The sequence below is a fragment of the Tenrec ecaudatus genome, chromosome 6, assembly GCF_050624435.1.
Source record: "Tenrec ecaudatus isolate mTenEca1 chromosome 6, mTenEca1.hap1, whole genome shotgun sequence".
NCBI lineage: Eukaryota > Metazoa > Chordata > Mammalia > Afrosoricida > Tenrecidae > Tenrec > Tenrec ecaudatus.
This window is the reverse complement of record NC_134535.1, coordinates 126,430,057-126,449,998: the sequence shown is the minus strand read 5'-3', so window position 1 is coordinate 126,449,998 and position 19,942 is coordinate 126,430,057. Positions and strand designations below refer to the sequence as shown.

General features: G+C 50.7%; 1 protein-coding gene across 1 annotated transcript in view; it reads right to left on the bottom strand.

The window, feature by feature from the left end:
* Positions 1-179: 179 nt before the first annotated feature.
* LPCAT3 (lysophosphatidylcholine acyltransferase 3) overlaps positions 180-19,942 on the bottom strand; it is a 47,761-nt gene continuing 27,998 nt past the window's right edge. Inside the window, exons 2-13 of the mRNA XM_075552108.1 lie at positions 6,207-6,314; positions 5,286-5,392; positions 4,722-4,815; positions 4,552-4,589; positions 3,913-4,091; positions 3,167-3,275; positions 2,390-2,476; positions 2,133-2,299; positions 1,346-1,493; positions 1,093-1,251; positions 868-997; positions 180-539 (exon numbers count right to left, since the gene is read on the bottom strand). Coding sequence (XP_075408223.1) covers positions 881-997; positions 1,093-1,251; positions 1,346-1,493; positions 2,133-2,299; positions 2,390-2,476; positions 3,167-3,275; positions 3,913-4,091; positions 4,552-4,589; positions 4,722-4,815; positions 5,286-5,392; positions 6,207-6,314 — 1,313 coding nt within the window. The 3' untranslated portion in view covers positions 180-539; positions 868-880. The remainder of the gene's footprint in view (positions 540-867; positions 998-1,092; positions 1,252-1,345; positions 1,494-2,132; positions 2,300-2,389; positions 2,477-3,166; positions 3,276-3,912; positions 4,092-4,551; positions 4,590-4,721; positions 4,816-5,285; positions 5,393-6,206; positions 6,315-19,942) is intronic.

Sequence of the window (19,942 nt, the reverse complement as noted above, 5' to 3'; positions counted from 1 at the left end):
CTCAGACCTCAGGTGCGACAGGAGGCCCCCACGCTCTCAGCTTGGCTCCAGGCTTGGGAAGGGGCTTTATTTCCAAGTGCCCTGTGTGCAGTGCAGCGCTCTAAAGGAGGGGCCCGGATGTTTTCAGCAATGGCAGGTGGGGGGGCTTTTGTTGGAAAGAAGGCAGCCGAGACGAGGAGTGAAAAACGGAACAAACAGAGTGATTTTATACGGTACAGTTCCAAGGTAGAAAAGGCGGGGCCTCGTGCCCCACGTCTGTTCCCCCCTCCCATGGAGGGGTGGTGGTAGCGGCACATATACAATCGTAGTAAATTGGCAGAAGAAAAACCCAACAGATTCCTGGCTAGAGGGAGAGATAAGGCAGCGTGCTGGGGGAGTCCAGAGGGGGACACGGCCCCTCGGCTCCACCCACAAGAGTTCCCCTTTGGCCCGGATGAAGACTTGGCTGGCAGCAGAGGCACAGCAAGGAGTGCCATGTCTTCCAGTCCCCTGGCTCCGTGTTCTGTGTGCTCGGGGCGGGGCGGGGCGAGGCGGGGGTCCTGTGAAAGGGACACAAGCCGATAAGATGGATCACAGCTGCTGCTGGGAGCCGGACGCGCACGTGTCTGCTGTGAAGCGCTCAACACAGCGGGCGGGAGGCAGGCGCCCAGGCTCCAGTCACGCTGGCACATGGTGCACAACTGCCACCGGTCTGCCGGTTGTGGCTCCTGTGGCCACCAGATTCAGATGGACGACTTCTGCCATCACATCAGGCATGCAGACCCTGTGGGCCAGTGGACCCCTGTCCGCTGGGGGGGCTGACGGGATAGGAACTTTTCTGCCCCGCCCCTGGTGGTCTTGAGTCTAGCTCCAGGGCCGCCTACTTACCAGGGAGGTGAGGTTACTCCATTTTCTTCAGCTTCTCTTTCCTTGGCACCAGTGCTTTTTGAATGTAAGGCAGGATGACTAGCAGACTCAAGAAGACGATATGGCCCAGAAAATAAATGGACTGGTACACCTGTTGGGGAAAGAGGCCATGAGGTGTACGGCACGGGGTGTTCCTTGCTGCCCGAGCCGTCAGGGGTGCTGCCGTCCTCCCGAGCAGGCCCTCACCTTCAGCCATTTGTCCCAGGTGAAGAGGCAGAAGGCGGTCATGGAGTAGCCCATGAAGAGCCAGTGGATGGTCTGCTGCACCAAGTAGAAGAGGGGGTGGAGGGTGGGGATGGACGCCAGCTTGCTCAGAGCAGGGCTCTCCCGAATGAGGCTGGCGACCTGGGGAGGGAGGAAGGAGAGAATCTTGTCTCCAGAATCCTGCCTCTCTGCGGCATCGGCATCCTTCCCATCAGGACCCTCCAGGGCTACTGACCTGCCTTTCCACCATCACAATGAGGAACTCCATCTGGAAGCAGACCAGGTATCCTGAGTGTAGGCCGTGCCAGAGGGCCAGGAATAGCAACGAGAGACCCTGGGATAATTCTTTATTTCCAAGGAACTTGAGTCTCTTGAAGAAGTAACTAGAGAGAAGGGCGGGCAGAGAGCCTCAGACCAGGTCTTGCCTCCCCGTGGGGTCCCTGCCTCTAGGTTCTCCGTGTTCTCAGGAAGGGGTGGAGCGGGCTGGCTCCTGCTTGTGGCCAGCAAGGGTGAGGGAGGCAGTACTAGTGCTACCTGATTAGCTTTAGAGATGAAAGGCAGTTAGGACTCACAGTTTAGAGACAGAAAACAGACCCAAGGCTTAGCTGGGTGATCTTGGGCAAGCCACTTCATTCAACAGATAATGGCTGTGTGCCTACTGAGTGCCTGAGGCTGGGACCACAGTGGTGAACAGGACAGGCCAGTTCTCTGCTTACATCTCTAGTGGTGGGACAAACAAGCAAACAAACAAAAGATGCTTTTAAACAATGCAGTGGAGACCATAGAACCGCAGCTGAGACTGAAACCCTAGCCTCACGCTTATCTTGCTTGTCTTTTTATTCATAAGAGGGGTGGGGAGACAAAAGCTAAGCTTGCAGGTGTGTGTCACAGAGGGGTAGGAGGTTCTACCTGAAGTGGGAAGAGACAGACAGAGGGGACATAACTGGAATGCCTGCCCTCAATCTGAAGATGCAGTGGCAGGCGGGCAGGATTGGGGTCACACGCCCTGCCCGGTGGCTTACCGGGACACCCAGGCATTGGTGTTGATGTTGAAGGAGTTGATGGTGCCAGTGAAGCGGGGGGTGGTCTCAAAGAGCCACACCTTCATGTTGGCGCAGGCATCCCACTTTGCTCTGCGGTTTTCATCAAAGCCGGCGAAGCCCAGGCCGGTCAGAATGCACACTCCTTCCTGAGGGGGGAGGCACGGCGTTGGGTCTAGCCACTCCTCCTCCCCTTCCCACGGCCTGTGTGGACGGGGCCTTGGGGCTTCTCTACTTACCGTGACGAGCCAGCAAGTGACATATTTGTAGAGCACAAACTTGCCCCAGACCAGCATGTACATGCAGCGGAACCAGAAAGGGCGCAGCTTGCGGGAAGAAGACATGTGCATTAGGGACACGGCATTTGCAGCGAGCCGTGGCTCCTTTCCCAGTCTTCCTTTGCAAACCGCTGGCTGACCACGCCTGCCTGTCACCATACTCCGGCCACGTGTCCCCCTGCCAGTTGGGGGGAAGGGCTCAGCACTGCGGCAGCCCAGAGAGCGCCCTCCCACTTCCTTTCCTGTAAAGTCGGGGCGGCCCTGTCCTCAGCTCCTCCACAGAGGGCCTTCGTGGAGCAGTAAGACAGAGGGGCTTTACGCACCCCCTTGAGGAACCCTCCTGAGGGTGGCTGTGGACAGCCAGCACCTGCCCCTTCCCTCGCTCTCCCATTGCCCTAGAAGCTGCCAAACCCATCCTCAGAAGAACACAGGCTGGGGGTGACCAGAGGCAGCTGTTTCTCCATTTCAAGGAGCCACATGGATGCACTGAACTAGCTCCTGGGGAAGGGAAGGGGTGAGAGAGTGCACATGGCACAGCCCTGTGCCCGCGAAGGCCCTTCAGTGCTGGCTGATGACCATGTCCCGGCTGGCTGGCACTGACACCAACTCTCACAGATCTGGAGCAAAACCAACATGCGTTTGCCGATGGTGCAGCCCCCTCGTTCGCTAGCTACGGGGATCCTGCGCTTGCCTCCTCTGATGAGGCCATGCCTGCGTGCGCCCTCAGGCCCCACTCACCTCGTAGTCCTCGGTGAGGAGGTAATCGTCTGTGATGTGAGGGCTGAGCACAGTGTAGCCCACTAGGTAGACAAGGCCCAGACTCAGGCGCTTGAGAGCCGGTACGATGCTGGAAAGGAAGAGCCGGGGTCACAGAGGGCAGTCTGCTCCCTTTACCACCCTCTGTGCTTGCTCATCCACTTGGGGCAGGAGCAGCAGCGCTGCTGCCTGAAGTCTACACTCGGTCTCCCGTGAGGACAGCTGCACTGCATGCTTAGAGCACACCGGGAGGGCTGGGTGGGCGTCTCTTGCACCAGGGTCTCGGGCTGCACGGGGACTGAATGCCCCACGTAGAAAAGAAACAGTAACCCATCTCAAATGTCCCTGCTCTCCACAGGTGAGGGCGCGTTCTCAGTGAAGGGGCTTTAAGTTTTCTACTCTGACACAGCTGAGGTCATGGAAAACGGAATGAAAAGATAAGGTGACTTTCCCACGAGCGTCTCTCTCACCCCCCACAGTGGGAAAAGACAGAGTTAACATAAAAAAAACACATTTTTAGATGGAAAGTAGGTTTTAGCGACAGGGACACGACTGGCTCGGGTACTATCCCGTGGCACGGAAGTACATGGTCATGTCACAACTGCAGGTCAGACGTGATCAAGGCCAGCGGGGCCGCTTCCAGCAGGGCGCACGCCCCGCGGGGCCCAGGTGCTGACACGCGGCTGGGATTGCCTTTGGGAGAGGTAGTTCAGCAGAGGGGCAGGTACCTGTTTGGTATCTTCCCTGGGACGTCAGTCAGCTGTCCCTGCACCAGCTTCATGTAGTGGTTCATTGAGAACTGAGGCCCCACCAAGAAGGCCCCATAGAAGTAGGAGAAGCCAGCCACTTCCAGCAGGGAGGGGATACCCCGAATGGCATATCTCTGTTGCTCAGGGGTCAAGGAGTCCTAGGCGGAGAAGGGAAAGAATGGTTCAGGAGGGCCTTGAATCTCCCCTACCAGAGCCAGTGTGCGTGTCCCCCCACCCTTGGGCCTCATAAACTGGGGATGGGGTGGGGGGTGCCCTCAAATAGCCATCTCTTTGTGGAAATGATGTGGAGAAAACAGTTGCTTCACTTGGAGATGAGCATGTGTGGGGGGGTAACTCAGCAACAGGTGCCGGTTGCTGCTTTTCTAAATGCCCTGCATTGATCTCTGGACTCGGTGCATGAGCTGGATTCTGGCCAAATTAGGTCTGCTGATCTTTGCTCAGTGCGCTCTGGAACAGGGCGTTCACACAGGCTGGGGAGCGAGGGAGGGGCAGGTTCTGCCTTTGGCCCTGGCTGGCATTCTGTCATGTGGTGACAAGTCTCCCGCCTTCCCTCAGGTGAAGCCCTTCACTCTCCTTGGCAGACGAATGAGCTCTCACCTGGTCTTTCCCTCCGTCAAAGTAGTCAACCGCCAGACCTGGGCAGAGAGAGAAGGCGTGGGTACAGCAGAGGGAGAGGACCCACTGAGTACAGCCGGGAGTGCAATGGGGGGCGGGGGGGGGGCGGGGCGGGGCTGATCAGGGAGGAGCCTAGGTGACCCACCACTCACCAATCAACTTCAAAGTTAGAACACAATGTGGCATGGTCCACTTGATATCGTAGTTGCCAGTGGCTGTGAAATAATATCCAGCGAGAAGGTAGACCTAGGAGAGGGGACAGTGGATATTCTACCATCATTCCTATTGGATTTTGTCCGACTCTGATATCCAGTTGACTCTGCTCTTCTCTCGGCCTCTGTCATTAAGTCTTTGGAAAACCACGCGGGGAGAAACGGATGCTAGAAGAGCCCCCATCAAGGTTTCTCAGTGAAATGAGCAGGTCCACTGGGATCAGAATGTGCATGCTCAGATTCTGTAGTTCACTGAGCTGGCCTCCTGCCTTGCCAGCGAGCGACACCCCTCATATACGGGGGGGGCTAATGCTGATCAGAATCCAAGGCAGGTGAAGCATTTCATTGGGGTTGCAGGTGAGGTGGCCTCCCTGAAGTCAAACAGCTGGTAAGTGCTGGGGGAGGAGAGTAGCTCGTTGTTTTCTTGATCTCGTGCCCTCCTCCCACTGTCACTGCTGTCAGCTGGGCCCAGAGCAACTGAGGTGCCTGGGGACCGACGCTTACCATCTGGAAGCAAAACGTGGTGAGGACGGCCGTGATGGTGCGGCCCATCAGCCGGAGGATGAGGAACTGGAGCACAACGCACAGCAGGGAGTGGTAGAGCTGGGTCCCTGGAGGGCAAACGGGAGCCTGGTTTTGTACGACCCCCTTCTTGTGACTTTCACAGAATAGAGACAAGAAATAACTGTGGGCACAGGGGCTTTCCTTTCCGCTCCCAGGATAGTCTCCTGGTTGGGAGGGAGGGCTGGTCAAAGGAAAGGAAGGCGAGTCACAAGGTTTTACTGGGCAGAAAGGATGGCTCAGGAACAGGGAGAGCGCCCCTCCGAGGTGAGGAGCGCCTCACAGGAAAACTCTATCAGCTCACATACAGCACGGACTATTCTTGGGATTTCCCACAAGAGAAATGTGAGGCAATGGGTTGGTGTTCATTAAGGGGGGCTTTCGGTGGACTGGTTTCCTACCTGTGTGCATCTGCATCATATAGGTTACTTACACCTCACCTAATTATTGGACCTTTGTCAGAACTGTCTTTTCAGGAGGTTTCACTTCTGGGAAGGGCTAAGAGTGAGATCTGTTGGGGGAGAGGATGGGTCTTCTTTAGCAGGAGTTAATGACATAAATATAAGGATCTCCTGGGCGGGTCCTATTTCTGAATTGCTTGAGCTGAGCATTGACTCTGAGCAGGGACTGCGTGGGTCTGTCGGTCAGTGAGCGCGGCCGTGGAGAGAAGCTCTCCGGCTGGGTCTGGCCGCCGTGCCCCTAGCTGGGAGGGGAGTGGGTACACAGGACAGGGCAGCAGGAAGGGTGGAGCATCCCCCAGAGAGCTTCTGTAGCCATCCAGTTCTCTCCAGAGTATTTTGTTCAAAATTGCTTCTTTCCCAAGTCCTCTATATTCTAGTGTCACTCCTAACGCAGTTCACTTACCAAAGTTAAAATAAGCAATCGAGAGGCCTGTGAAGGTGTGGAAGAGATGGATGAGGTAGCTGTCCTTGTAGAAAAGGTAATGCCGATAAAACAAAGCTAATGGGTAGCCTGGTGGGAGGGAGGGAGGGAGGGAGAGAAAACAGGGTTAACGATGTTTGGGGCCATCCCAATAATTCGTTTTGAGAATTTACTTAGCATAAAACGCAGCCTAGGAAGGAAGAAATCACACTATGAATGCCGACAGAGAAAATGATAATGGTGTCCCAAGAATCAAAAGGGTCCTCCCTTTTTGGAAAACAAAACTTAAAAAAAAAAAAAAAAACAACTTATTTTGTTGGGACTCTATGTGCCCAAATGCACCACAACCGGAGTTTCCACACATACAACTCAGTAACAGTAATTCTCATCTTGGAGCTGTGCAACCATCGTCCCCCCGTTTCTGAGCGGTTCCTCCTCCTCCATCCACATCACCCCCAAATACACGTCCACCCTAGGATGCTGCTTACAACACATGGTAAATGGCTGGTACACTTGGGGTCAACTTCAGCTGCTTAGAGGCTGTCTCCCTGAGAGCACCAGCCATCTAGAGCAATCAGACTCTGTTCTTTGTCCCACCCTGGGTGGGGCCCACTCCCTGCCAATAAGGATCGTGGATTGTTTTCCTGAAGGAGACAAGTAAAGCCCACTCAAGGACCGCCGAGCTAAGGCTGCCATCTTGTCCCATGTGTACCCCTAGATGGTCCTCCTCCCCATTGCATGTATTGCCTATGGTACCATCCCTTCCTATTATGATATAATCAGGGGGGCTTGCACACCCCTAAATGTATATGTCTTGAGATTAGAAATCCACTCCCTCTCCTCGTCTCCCACCTCCACGTGGACCAGCAAGAGGGGCTGTGGTGAGCATGCTGCCATGAAATGTGTCTGACTCTATTTCACTCTCTCTCCTATCCCTCCTATTCTGACTTTACTATAACCTTTTTATATTGCCGCCCTACAACTGCATCTTCGGACCCTGCGGCTGCTCGAGGCTGGTTTACTCTGACACCTGCCCACTGGAGCTGCCGCCCCACCTCTTCAGTGGCTGTGTCACTTTGATTCCACAACTATAGCTCCTGACAGGCTCAAGGCAGACATTCTTTAGCAGTTCAGCGAAAACTGCGGTTTGGTTTTAAGATTTCAGGCGAATATATATATATATATATATATATATATATATATATATATATATATATATATATATATATATACATATAAATCATTTTATTAGGGGCTTATACAGCTCTTATCACAATCCATACATACATCAATTGTGTAAAGCATATCTGTACATTCTTGCCCTCATCATTCTCAAAGCATTTGCTCTCCACCTAAGGCCCTGGCATCAGGTCCTCATTTCTCCCCTCCCTCCTTCAGGCGATATTTTTGATGTCACACTGAAAGAAGATCAGTGTCAGTCTGGGGAGGGTCATCTAGATTTCAGGCTCCAGAAAAGTCTGGAGTCCAGGATGTGAAACTCTGTTCTGCAGGTTTACACTTTGATCAGAATTCCTCTATAGAATCCTCTATCCAAAATAATAATTCCTCCCCCTCCCCAATTTTAAGCCTTTTTCTTATGGTGAAGGTTTACAGAGAAAAAATGGTTTTCCATTCAACAATTCATATGTATCTCGTTCCATGACCTTGACTGTGACCCGGCAATGTAAGGGCCTCTGGTCATGACCTTGACTGTGACCCCGGGATGTACCGGCCTCCTGTCTAGTTCTTCTGGTCTCACTTTGAAGGAGACAGCTGGACACACACCCACGATCTCCCGTTCTTGACTCTCCATTGTTCTGTTGAGAGAAGTTTTTAAATGTTTTTTCAATAAATGCAAACTTAAACCTTCACGGACTCTTTTACTCTGAGGCAATTCAAAAGCAGGTCTTAGGAGCAGGGGGCATCCTCGAAGCTGCTGGGTGTGGGTGCGGCCCAGTCGGTTCCCACACAGAGCAACTCTCTAATCTGCGCGCTACGCATGCCTAGGAACTTGTAGATCACTGACCGCTTCTTCCCTAAGGAACGGAAGGGGCCCAGCTGTGCTCCACAAACACTATTCCACCCCTTCGTGACCGTTCACAGGTTTACCACCTGTTGCGTGTGTACAGAACCTGTCAGACAGATTATTCAGACAACTATCAATTAACACCCAGGCTACACAGCGCGGCTGGTGAGGGCACTGGCTGGCATGCAGCAGGCTCACGACACGTGCAGACGCTGCTCACAGACGGGCGGTCTGGGCATTTAATTAGACTGGAATGTGTCTTCATGGGCTGGGAGTCGGCGCTGCAGGGCCGTGACGGAGCGAGGCCTGCACAGCCCAGGCTGCTTCACTCAGTGCCGGCGAGACGGTGCTGAGTCACGGCAACACTCCGGCCTGGGCAGAACGGCCGTGGGTGTCCAAGGCTGCGCTTTGAGGGGAGCAGCCGGCCAACCTCTGTGGTTCGGTGACCAGGAGCTGAGTGCCTTTGCCCTGGGCACCACCAGGGCGCGCTCCTGCGCACCGATGATGGAACGGGAAAAGGTCACACGTTTTGGTATTCCTCTGTTTTGGTATTCCTCTATCAAAATTGGCATGTTCCCTGGTTTATAAAGAAACCTGGCTGGTGAGCTTGCAGCATTAGGGCCTTGGGAGGTTTTTGGAAGGACTCGTAACCTATTATGATCGGTGCCCTCCAAATTGGTCATGAGTTTTAATAGCCTCAATCCTTGCTTTTACATTCTAAATTGCAGTTAGTTTATCTTTTTAACACCTGCAGTAACTCTGTTGCGAGTTGTCTGGTTAGCTCTGCAATGTTTCCAGCAAGAGCAGATGGAATGGAAGAGCTCAATTACTTGTTAAATGATTAAGTTAATGGACAAACATATAGCAACAGTTTTGGCTTACATCCTTCAAGTTACCCTTGGCTCCGCTCCCAATATATCTTCTTCTTTAAACTTAAGCTCACAGCCCGTGTGTCTATGTATCCTGCTTTGTCCTTTCTTCTCCCCCCTCCCTCTCCCGCTTTCACAAAAACAGTATTTAACCCTTCGATCGTGATGCCAGGTTTCGCTGGTGTTCTTTGAGAGCTGTTTCCCGGATGGCAAGGCTCTGTCTCCCATGTAGAGTTTCATCCATGGAGTCAATTCCACAGACAGACTGTGATGGCGCATTCCTCTTCATCCACATACTTGATAAACGTTTACTAAGTGCCTCCCTCCCACATGCCGGGCAGAGTTTATGGAACATACAATGGGGGGGGGGGGCATAGAATGGCTATTTTCTAGCCGCCGGAGATGAAGTGAGATAGAGTTACTAGCGCAAGAGAGAGGGAGCCATCTGTGACCCCTTCACAGTCAGAAGGGAGATCATGTGTCCTCTGTATCACGGGCAGAAAGTTGGCAGGGGTAGAACCAACCCAGGTCAGCAGCAAGCACAGCATGTAGCACTGACCTCCGACCGCCTTACGTCTTTGGCTTTTTAAGTGTTTAGGAGAGGCAAGAATAATGGAAAGACTACAGTAGAGTAGATCCAAATGATCTAGGCACTCACGAATAAGTTCTGGATTGTTAAGCCTGCACCTCTTTAAGCACCAAGACCCTTAACTACTTGGAATGCTTAAAGTTGAGAAATTAAACACGTTGTTTTGTTTCCTTAGAAGTGAACAGGAGTTGGCATCTCCTTGGTCGTCTGGGCCATAGTAATTTTAACGTCCCGTTGCAGTGGTTCTAACATGACCTACTGAAGTACATGAAAGAACCTGCTCTGACACCAACAGGCCGTTCCTGTATCCATTTCTTGTACGGGTTCTACCCTGCTCTGTGCTATGCAGGGATCAAGAGTCACTGTGTGAGCTTTCAGGGTCCCTTCCCTACTTCACATGTATTGCAGGCTCTCGAAGCCCTAACTTTGACTTAAAGGTGGAAGAAGAGAAGAAATAAGCTCAGAACATGGGCCTTAGGGACTTTTCTTGGCGATCCCCTGTTGTTGGGAATATTCTGGTGAGTGTAAGTTCCCAGTGAAGTGTTAGCAGCATATACGAAGGTGGAGCAATTGGGAGAAATGCAAAGCATGAATGCAGCAGGCCAGGACACAGAGAGCGTTAAGACCACGTACCAGAGGAAAGCAAGGCCTGGGACGCAGCTGCAAATGGGGACGAAGAAACTGTGCCGGGGTGAGTTGCTGTGACAACCCAGAACAGATCTGAGGCTGTAAACACCAAACTTAGCTGTTGGCTGCTGCTCAGCTCAGCAGGCTCTGAAGCCTGGCTGCCCCGAACTGGCTCAGGGATGTGCTTGCTGGTTTTCTAGGAGGGTGCTGTCCTCCAAGCAGTTTCTAAATCCAAATGCTTTTTTTGGGGTGTGAGAGCCAGTCAGAAAGGGGGCTACACTCAGAATCACCTGAAGACTCTCTCTAAAAAAAACAACAAACGCTCCATTCCTCACGGAGCTACCTGTCTGATCCGGTTTCCGTAGGTCTGCATGGGAAGGGATCTCCACCTTAAAAAAGTGGCCTCCAATACAAGGCAGGACAATGCTGGGAGGGACCGGAGGATGCAAGCCCAGCTGGATGTCGGTGTTGCTGCCTTTCCTTTAAAAGCACCACATAGGCAGGGTTCTAGGAACTGGTTTGGCAGCCCTGCGTATTTTCCTTCTTCTTCTTGATTGGTCATTTAAAGGAGGGCTTTCAGAAACGTTTTAGCAGACGAAGGACTATGACTCAAAGTACACCCTAAAGCCGAGGAAGTCCTGCTCAAACGAGAGCTCAGAGCCAAACTAGGACATTCAAAATGCGTGTGCGCCTCAAAGCCGGCCGCTGGAATGCACTTTATTTGGTCCCGCCCCCTTGGGGGCTGTGCAGCACGGACTGTGCGACAGCTGTGTTCTTTCCCTGACTCGGTGCCAAGTGCCGCTTGAGTCAGGGACCAGGAAAGGAGCCCTGCTGGTGGAGTGGGTTATGTGTGGGGCTGCTAGCCGAGGGGCGGCTCTGGGAGAAATCTGAGGCCTCCGGCTCTTGACAAGACTGAGTCTTAGGAGGCGTCCCGAGCAGGTCTACTTGGTCAGAATCGACCCAGGGGTGGCCAGTCAGCCGAGGCTGCCAGCGGCACCCAGCCTTACTCACGTCCTACGCAACAGTTCTGAAAGGACAATACAGCCTAAGGTGTCAGAGATGTCACTTACAGAAGCGTGCTGTTTGCATTAAGTTCAGGTGACCTCTCTGGCCTTCCATCCCGTGTCGCTATTCCTGCGTCCTGCGTGTGGGACTACGTCCTGGTGACGAGCCCTGGCCAGCGTGAGGAGTAGCTGCGCGCAGACCTAACTACACCGGGCTGGTCGAGCCAGCGGCTGACACCAGTTGTACAGGAAAAAGAACACCACCTCCACAATCGATGCTCAAGGGAGCAGCAGTCAGGGGATCGGAAGACCTCTTTAGACACAGAAGCGCAAGGATGCTACTTTGCTGACTAAGGTGCGCCCGACTTAAGCCATGGCGTTCTCCGTGGCCTCATTATGCATGCGGAAGTTGGACACTGGGTAAGGACGACTGAAGAAGAATCGGTGCATTTGAACTGTGGTGCTGGGGAAGAATACTGGGAGAACCATGGACTGCTCAGAGGGCTAACCGACTCGTGTTGGAAGAAGTAAGGGCAGAGTCCTCCTGAGAGGTTACGATGGCAAGACTTGACCTTACATAATTTAGACAGTGTCAGGCGAGATCAGTCCCTGGAGAAGGACATCATGCTGAGTACAGTGGAGGGGTAGCGAAGGAGGGGCAGAGCCTCAACGAGATGCATTGACACGGTGGCTGCATCCATGGGCTCGGGCACAGGAACAATGGTAAGGACGGCACAGGACCAGGCAGCATTTCGTTCTGTTGTGCACAGAGTTGCTATGGACTGGAGCCAACTCGATGGCACTTGATAACAACAAGAATCACCACCTTAACAAACATCATTGTGGCAGCTGCATAATCTCCGGTCAACTTGAACGAAGGGATGGAGTCTAGCCTGTCAATCAGGTCATAGCCAATCATGCCTCTGTGTGGGCATGGTCTTCTCCCAAGGATTCTGGGAACTCCTGTCTTCCTCCTTGGAGGCAGGGTACACACTCTGCTTCATATTCCTGTTGACAAGCCACATGGAGCCACACTGATGGCAGCCAGAACCTTGGAGCTGGAGAAGCCACATGGAGGGCCACGCCAGCACTGAGATGCAACCACCACAACTGGATCCACAAGGCTTTCCACCCACTGGCCTGTTATCTTCAGGAATTTACAGACTGGGATCAGACATATGGGCTAATATCAGACTTATGGACTTGATCTGGACTGGGCTGGGATGTTTTCTCAGGGTACAATGGCTCTTTTATACCCAGACTAACGCAACCATCATTAACAAAACTCACTGCCATTGAGTTGATGCCAACGCACATAGGAGTAGTTTTCAAACATTTTGTTCTCAAGACCATCTTACACTCATAAGTAATTTAGGAACTCACACACTTTTTGCATTCTGTCTGGCAATGTCTACTGTATTAGAAAAAGACTAAAGTTTTAAACATCTTTGATTATTAGTTCATTTAAAATCACTCATTATGTTATCACAAATAACATAATTTTAATGAAATAATGGTATTTTCTAAAACAAAAACCCATTTCATATGAAAGATGATTATTTTACAGTTCAATAATTTTTTGTTTTGTCTGGCTTAATAAATGATAGCTGGAGTCTTACATCTGCTTCTGCATTGAATCTGTTTTTGTTCAAATATGTAAATAAAACTTGGCTCGTATTCATCATTGAAGAGTTTATCACTCTTTCTAGGTAATTTTGGATAGTCTTTGATGATTACCCCACTAAAAACTGGACAGTCATTTTTGAAAGGTGAATTGCAAAGCAGAAATGGAAACGTTATCAATGAATTTTTCATACCTGTGACATTAAAACCCACCGGTCCCTCTTGTTTTTGAAAGGACCGTTATCCAAGGATGACTTTGTAACATCAGGTGTTGGTCACTTGGAGAATATGGCTTGGGCAGATCTTTCAAATATCGACATGATCATGTTAACACAACATCGAAAAGTCACACTCCACTGACTCCAGTGGAAAAGTCTTTAAATATTGGGAAGTTTTCAAGCTCATGAAAGTATGGATAAGTGCCCCAAATTATAATTTTTATTTGAAAGCTTCAATTTTATCATTGGCTAAAAATATTGCTGGTTGTTTTCCTTGAGGCAACAGAAACAGACTCACTGTACATTTTCAAGAAATTATCTGCCAAATGGCCAAGTCTAAACAGCTATAGGCTTTCTGTCGGTCATTCTGTCAAGTAGAAGTGGTGTTGAATGGGAGGGGGACAGAAGAAGCAGCCAGCCCCTTATTGAACAGGCAGCGGTCTGAAGAAACGCACGCATGCTTTTCCTGGAGACAGTAATCAGCGGGCAGCAAAATGCTGTCTGTGTGTTTCTCGTTTCTTCACTCAGAATACTAAAAAGGGCCCGGATGTAATAGATTCTGTCTCCTCACGATGTTCTTCAGTGAAAATGCCCCCGTCCTTTGTTCTGGAAGCTGTGAGTGTACACAGGGACGAGTACAGCTCCGAGTTCACTGAGGTCCCACAGCTTGGATTGGTGTCAGTCACGTCACCAACCCCTGCCTTCGCAGCATTAGTGCAAACGTACACACGAGGAACTCAGCATTCAACGTCTTAGTGACGCAGAACTTAATTTTGACATTACACTCTCGACATAGGTGGGACCCCCTAGGAGCATGTCGGCAACACTCTGCGAACCACTGGGATACACAGTGATGTTTGGGGCTGGACCACCCTTCTGCCCACCCTGCCCACATCTAGCAGTCTTCTGTCCCTCCCTCGTCTCCTCAACTGGCATGCTGCGTTCTTCCTTTTGGAAGCTTCCCCTCACCGGCTCTGAGATATGCAGTCTCCCAGCTCTCTTTCTTTTGACTAACATGGAGCCTCTCTGCCACTTTAACACGTGCAATCAAATGGTTCCAGCACAGTCACCAGACAGCAAGCATCACTCTGAGAAGACGCCCTGTGGCCGTGAGTAGCCCTGTCTCAGGCTCTGCTGTTCACACCCCCTGGCTCCCATCAACCTACCCTCTGTCTTCTCAGATTTGAGAACCTGACGAGAGACCTCATTCTATTTAAGTTCATATACAAATAGACACGCACAAAGGGGCGTCCAAAAGTTCATGGAAATACTGTTACCTTTCGGGGTCCATTTGTCCATGAACTCCTGGAAGGAAGGCCCCTTGTCTCACACGTGGTGTTGTGTTTCCTTTCTTTCATTAACACAACATTGAAACAATTCACTTCTGTTCAGCATGCATCAACAGCCCAGTCCTTCTTAGGGCCCTGTGGGCAGCCACATCTTGTTAGTCATTCAACCATGCTTTTCACCTTTTGACTATGATAGGCCATGTGGTCAGGAGCATTTGTGTACAAGCTGTTGTAGGGACAAAGGCCTGTAATCCCTTGGGGGCATATACCTAGGAATGGCTGCCTCTGTGGGGTTCTGATCCTCAGTCTACGATGAAGGCACTTTCAGAAATTTCCCACAGGGAGTAGACCCAGACTTCTGTAAAATATAGAACCATGCCTCTGACGCGGGGGCACTGTCAAAAGGAAATCACAAAACATTTCCTAAATGTTTCCCTTGATTTTCTGTGCTCGACTTGACTGGCACAGAGCCTTGCCGTCCACCCTTTGAGTAGACTGTCGCAATTTCTCTCCGTCTCTTTGCAGGAAGGCTTTTCCTGGATTCTAATGGCTGACCTCCAGGAGCGTGTCTGGGTTCTACTGTCCTCACCGCAGCCCTGCTGGAAAGGAACTGAGTGTGACGTTTGTGGCAAGCCAAACAGGCCTTTTAGCCCTTTCAGGTCTACAGCTCCTGCTTCCGGGTGGACATTACCCGTTTTCGGCCTCATGCGACCAGAGTCTTGGTAAACCTCAAAGACGACTTCCCTCTCCGCCAGCCTTTTCCAGCTGCTTCTGTTTATTCGTGGTCCCTACCCACCGTGACCATACACCCAGGTTCTGAAGCTCCAAGGTGGTGTGCCTTTGACTCTTGCCGCTTCTTTGTTGTTCGGATTTAGGCCCCAAGCCTGGTCAGTTCTGCTGGAAAGCTTGTGATTATCACCCCTCCCATGCCCTTTTGCTTGTGCTACCTCAGTACCCCATCTTAAAATTCCTGCGATGTTCTTACCCGATCTCTGCCTGCAGCCTCATCTTCCCAGCGCCCCGTTACCAGAATAATCTCCTTCAGAAACCATTTCTCCTGCTCAGAATCCACTAACGGCCCCCACCGACTACCCAACGGAGCCCCACTTCTCAAGCCTACGCAGGAACTCAAGGTCTGCCTTCAAAACGGTATTTCGAGCGCAGGCTTCCATTTCAGTGCAGCAACAAAAGCTGTCTGCTGGTGGTGGCCTAACCGTGTCTGAGGCTTTTGTCTTTCGGTTCCGAGTGCAGTTCTACTCTGTACCATATGGGGTCACTAGGCGTCCGGGAGGAATGGATGACAGCCAACAAGGGGTGTTACTAAGTAAGAGCTGCGGCGCCTACGCGGCGGCGGTTTTTGCAAACCCAGGACACTGCAGTAGCATTTGCTTCAAAGGGGGCTGTAAGAACGCAGCAGCAGGATGTATATGGTGCAGGTATGTCCCCCCACCGCCGCCCACACACAGACCCCGGAGGGAGGTGAGGCAGGCCTCACCTAAGAGCCTGGGGCAAGTGGATTTCAGAGCTTCTGAATCTGATCTCTGTAAGGTATAACCATCGAATGACTGAGGGACTTCTCCCTGATCTGTACTTGAAAATAAGACTTGCAGCACATTTGTTTTGCAAGTGTAGATTGATCATGGGGTGCCAAGTGCTCGCTGATCCGTAATTAAGAGTCCTCTCTAAATGGCAGTGTCCAACACTGGATGATGGGAGGAACTTGGACTTTGGAGCTAAGACAAAGACAGATTGTAATTTGAATTCTGCTTCTGTTACTTACTAGCTCAGGTTGGTTGACTCTTCAACCTTGTTGGTCTTCAGTCTCTCATCAACAACATCACAAAATCTACTGTAGGATTTGGATCTACGACACCTGATACATATTTGATGCTCAGCAAATGTGACATTGCTTCGCTTCTGCGTAAAGTCCCAGAAACCTTATTCACACACACGGCTTTAAATATTATCTGTACAGCCAGATGTCACATTTTAAAACCGCCTTTCAAATCTTAAAACCAATTTTCATCTCCAGCTGGCCCCTTTCCCCAGAACTCCAGACTCGTGCATGTAGCCATTCCAGGCCTAAAGTGGGTCCAGTGCACATCTCAAACAAAACAAACCTTCCCACCGTGAACCTGCGCCCCCCACCACCCCAAGTCATCAGCATACAGCAGCTTTATCTTTCTATTTGCTAAGGAGAAAACCTGTAGCCTCACAATCATTCTGGGCTTCTCTCCTTTGGTCCCAATGACTGTTCTACCTTGAAAACAAATCTAGACTCTGCCCCCTTCTCTTCACCCCCAACTGCTTGCTTCCCTGGGTCAAGTTGCCTTCATCTTCCTGCTCCCCTTCAGCCTGCCCTCCACATAGCATCCAGGGGCCTCTGTCATAACCTAAGCCAGATCAGTTCATGCTTCTGCTCAAGACCTATCGAAGGCCTCCATCCAACTCACTTGAAGCCAAAGCCAAAGTCCTAACCAGAACTGACACCATCTGCTCACCCCTCCCAGTCCCCCACCTTTCTCTGACTCATCTTTACTCTCTGCCTCAGCCAAACAAAGGTCTCTTGCCCGCTGGCATATCTGGCGTCAGAGCCTTCAGGAGCTTCCTTGCCCACAGTGCCCTTTCCCCAGATACACGCATTCAAGCATTGAAGCCATTCTTACACTTCAGCGGTCTTTACTCAAAGGGCATCTTATCACGCAGGCCTTGCCTGACCGTCTTGTTTACAATCGCACATAACGTCTTCCTTCCCCATATACACTTCCTATTTTTCTTTCCTGCTTCATTTCCCATTTTTTGCTCCTCACCACTCAATACTCTTTAACACACAGTGCCTGCTTCCGTGCCTGGTACACAATGGGGCTCAGAGTATTGGAGGAATGATGAAGCAGGAAGAAATGGATGCTCTGTAGCCTAGGCAGTCAATGAAATATTTATTTAGCGCCCATTATGAGCTCAGCATCGCATTAGACGTTGGAGTGTGAGGTAAAAAAAATGAAGAGCTGTTTCAGCCTCACAAGGAACATGCTTTTTAGGTAGCGAGAAAAGCAACAGCAAACAAAGAGGAGCCGATGTTGGGGAGGCTAGGGAAGAAAGAAATCAATAGTGACCAGTCAGACTTCCAAGAAGCAGCAGTACTGGGGGGGGGGGGGGGGCGGGCGCAGCGGTGCCATCAAGTTGATTCTGACCCATAGTGACCCTACAAGGTAGAACTGCCCCTGTGTTTCTACTGCCGTTAACGCTTTACAGGAGTAGAAAGCTTCATCTTTCTTCCACAGAGCGCCTGGTGGTTGCAAACTGCTGACCTTGTGGCTAGCAGCCCAACTTCTAGCCCACTATGTTACCAGGGCTCCCCCCAAAACAGTTTTGAAAACTATGTATCCCTTTGGCTCCTAGAGGCAAAGTTGGTTATGCCCAGGCTGCGAACCACAAGGTCAGCCCTTATAACCCACCAGTGGGACAAAGAATGAGGCTTTCTGCTCCCTGACAGATCCACAGCTTCGGAACCCCCAAGGAGCAGTTCTACGCTGCTCTATAGGGTGGTTATGATTAGTCGTCAGCTCCACAGCAATGTTGTTTTTTTTCTTCCCTTTTTTATGTCCTTCTCGGGCCTCTCAAACTAACTCATGGCAACCCTATAGAAATGCCACCCTCCCCACCCCCAAAAATGTCCCCATGGGTTTCTGAGACTGTCAATCTTAATAAGAGCAGAAAGCCTCATCATCCTTTTCCTCAGGAGCAGCTGGCAGGTTCTAATCGCGGCCGCCCTAAGGTTATCAGCACCAGGGCTCTCCCCACCCTCACCCCCACCCCTAGGTCCTTAGGCGGTACAACTGTTTCCCATGACAAAGCTAAAAGTTAGTTAATGGTATCACAGAAGAAAGGGCTGGTGGTCTGCTTCTGTAAAGATGCCAAGGTTACAGCCAGGGCAGCCCTATGGCGGACGCAGTACTCCCCTGAAACACCCGGGACTGCCATGGAGTGCAAGTGACTTGATGACAACGGGCTGGGTTTTATTGGTTTTGGTATCTTCTCTCACAATTTTAAGTTGACATTTAAAATGTATAGGTTTAAGCCATTTTTAAAAAAGAAATCATTTTATTGGGGGCTCTTATAACAATCCATACATCAGTTGTGTCAAGCACATTTGTACATATGTTGTCATTTCAAAACCAAACAATGTTTTTCAAATGTGTATATACGGAAACGACAGCTCAATACCTGTCCCTCAGGACCACCACCTCCCGTCTGAATCCTACTTTGACTACAAATAGAGACGGCAGAGGTTGCTGTCAGTCCTCCCTGCTTTAGTGGTGCTCTGGGAGACGGCACACCAATGGGCATGTTTTCCCCCTATTTCGTCCTTTAAAGACTGACGGAAGGGGAGTGTGAGAGAACTGGAAAAAGAGGCCCCCTTGGGACACAGGCATTTTACTTCAGAAGCGAGTACATAGGGGAGCTGAAAATCAGGAAATTGCAGAACACATCACCAGAGAAGATGGCTGATATGAAAAAGAATCGCCATCAGGATGGGAGGAAGGCTTGTGAACCACCTGTGCTATGCAGATGACACACCTTGCTTGCTGAACAGGGGGCTGGGATGCTTGATGAGGATCAATGACTACAGCCTTCAGGAGGGATTGCCACTCAATGTAGAGAAGACCCAAATCCTCACATGCCGCACCCCTTTCAGACACTTCCTCATGCGGTGGTGACCCCCAACCATAAAGTTGTTTTCGTTGCTACTTCATCATTGTCATTTTGCTACTGTTATGAATTGGGTGACCCCTGTGCAAGGGTGGTTTGACCCCCAAAGGGGTCACGACCCACAGGTTGAGAACCGCTGTATTGGGTAAATCTGCTGCACAAGACCTCTTTAAAGTGTTGAAAAGCAAGGATGTTACTTTGAAGACAAAGGTGAGCTTGACCCATGCCCAGGTATCTTCAATTGCCTTATGTGCATGTGAAATTTGGACAATGGAAGATAGATCCCATCGACACCTCATGATCACACAGATGGGTGTGCTTCTTCCATGTGGGCTTTGTTGCTTCTCAGCTAAATGGCCACTTGTTTACCTTCAAGCCTTTAAGCTCCCATGCGCTATATTTTTTGATAGCTAGGCACCATCAACTTTTTTTTTATACCACTTTTGCTTCTGCGCCCATTTTCTCTTCAGCGATCACATCGGGAAGGAAGGTGAGCATCACAGAATGCCAGGTTATCAAAACAAAGTGTTCTTTCATTTAGGGAGTACTTGAGTAGAGGCCCAATGTCCATCTGCTATCTTAATACTAAACCTATAAATATATGTACATAGATCTATTCCCTATCTTTATAAATAAATATATGAACATGCCTGTAATTAGGCCTCTGTAATGCCCTTTGCCTCCTAGTTCCTTCCTCTAATTCCTTTTATTTTCCTCTTGTCCCACTATCATGTTTGGCCTTTATTTGATTTTGGTAATTCCT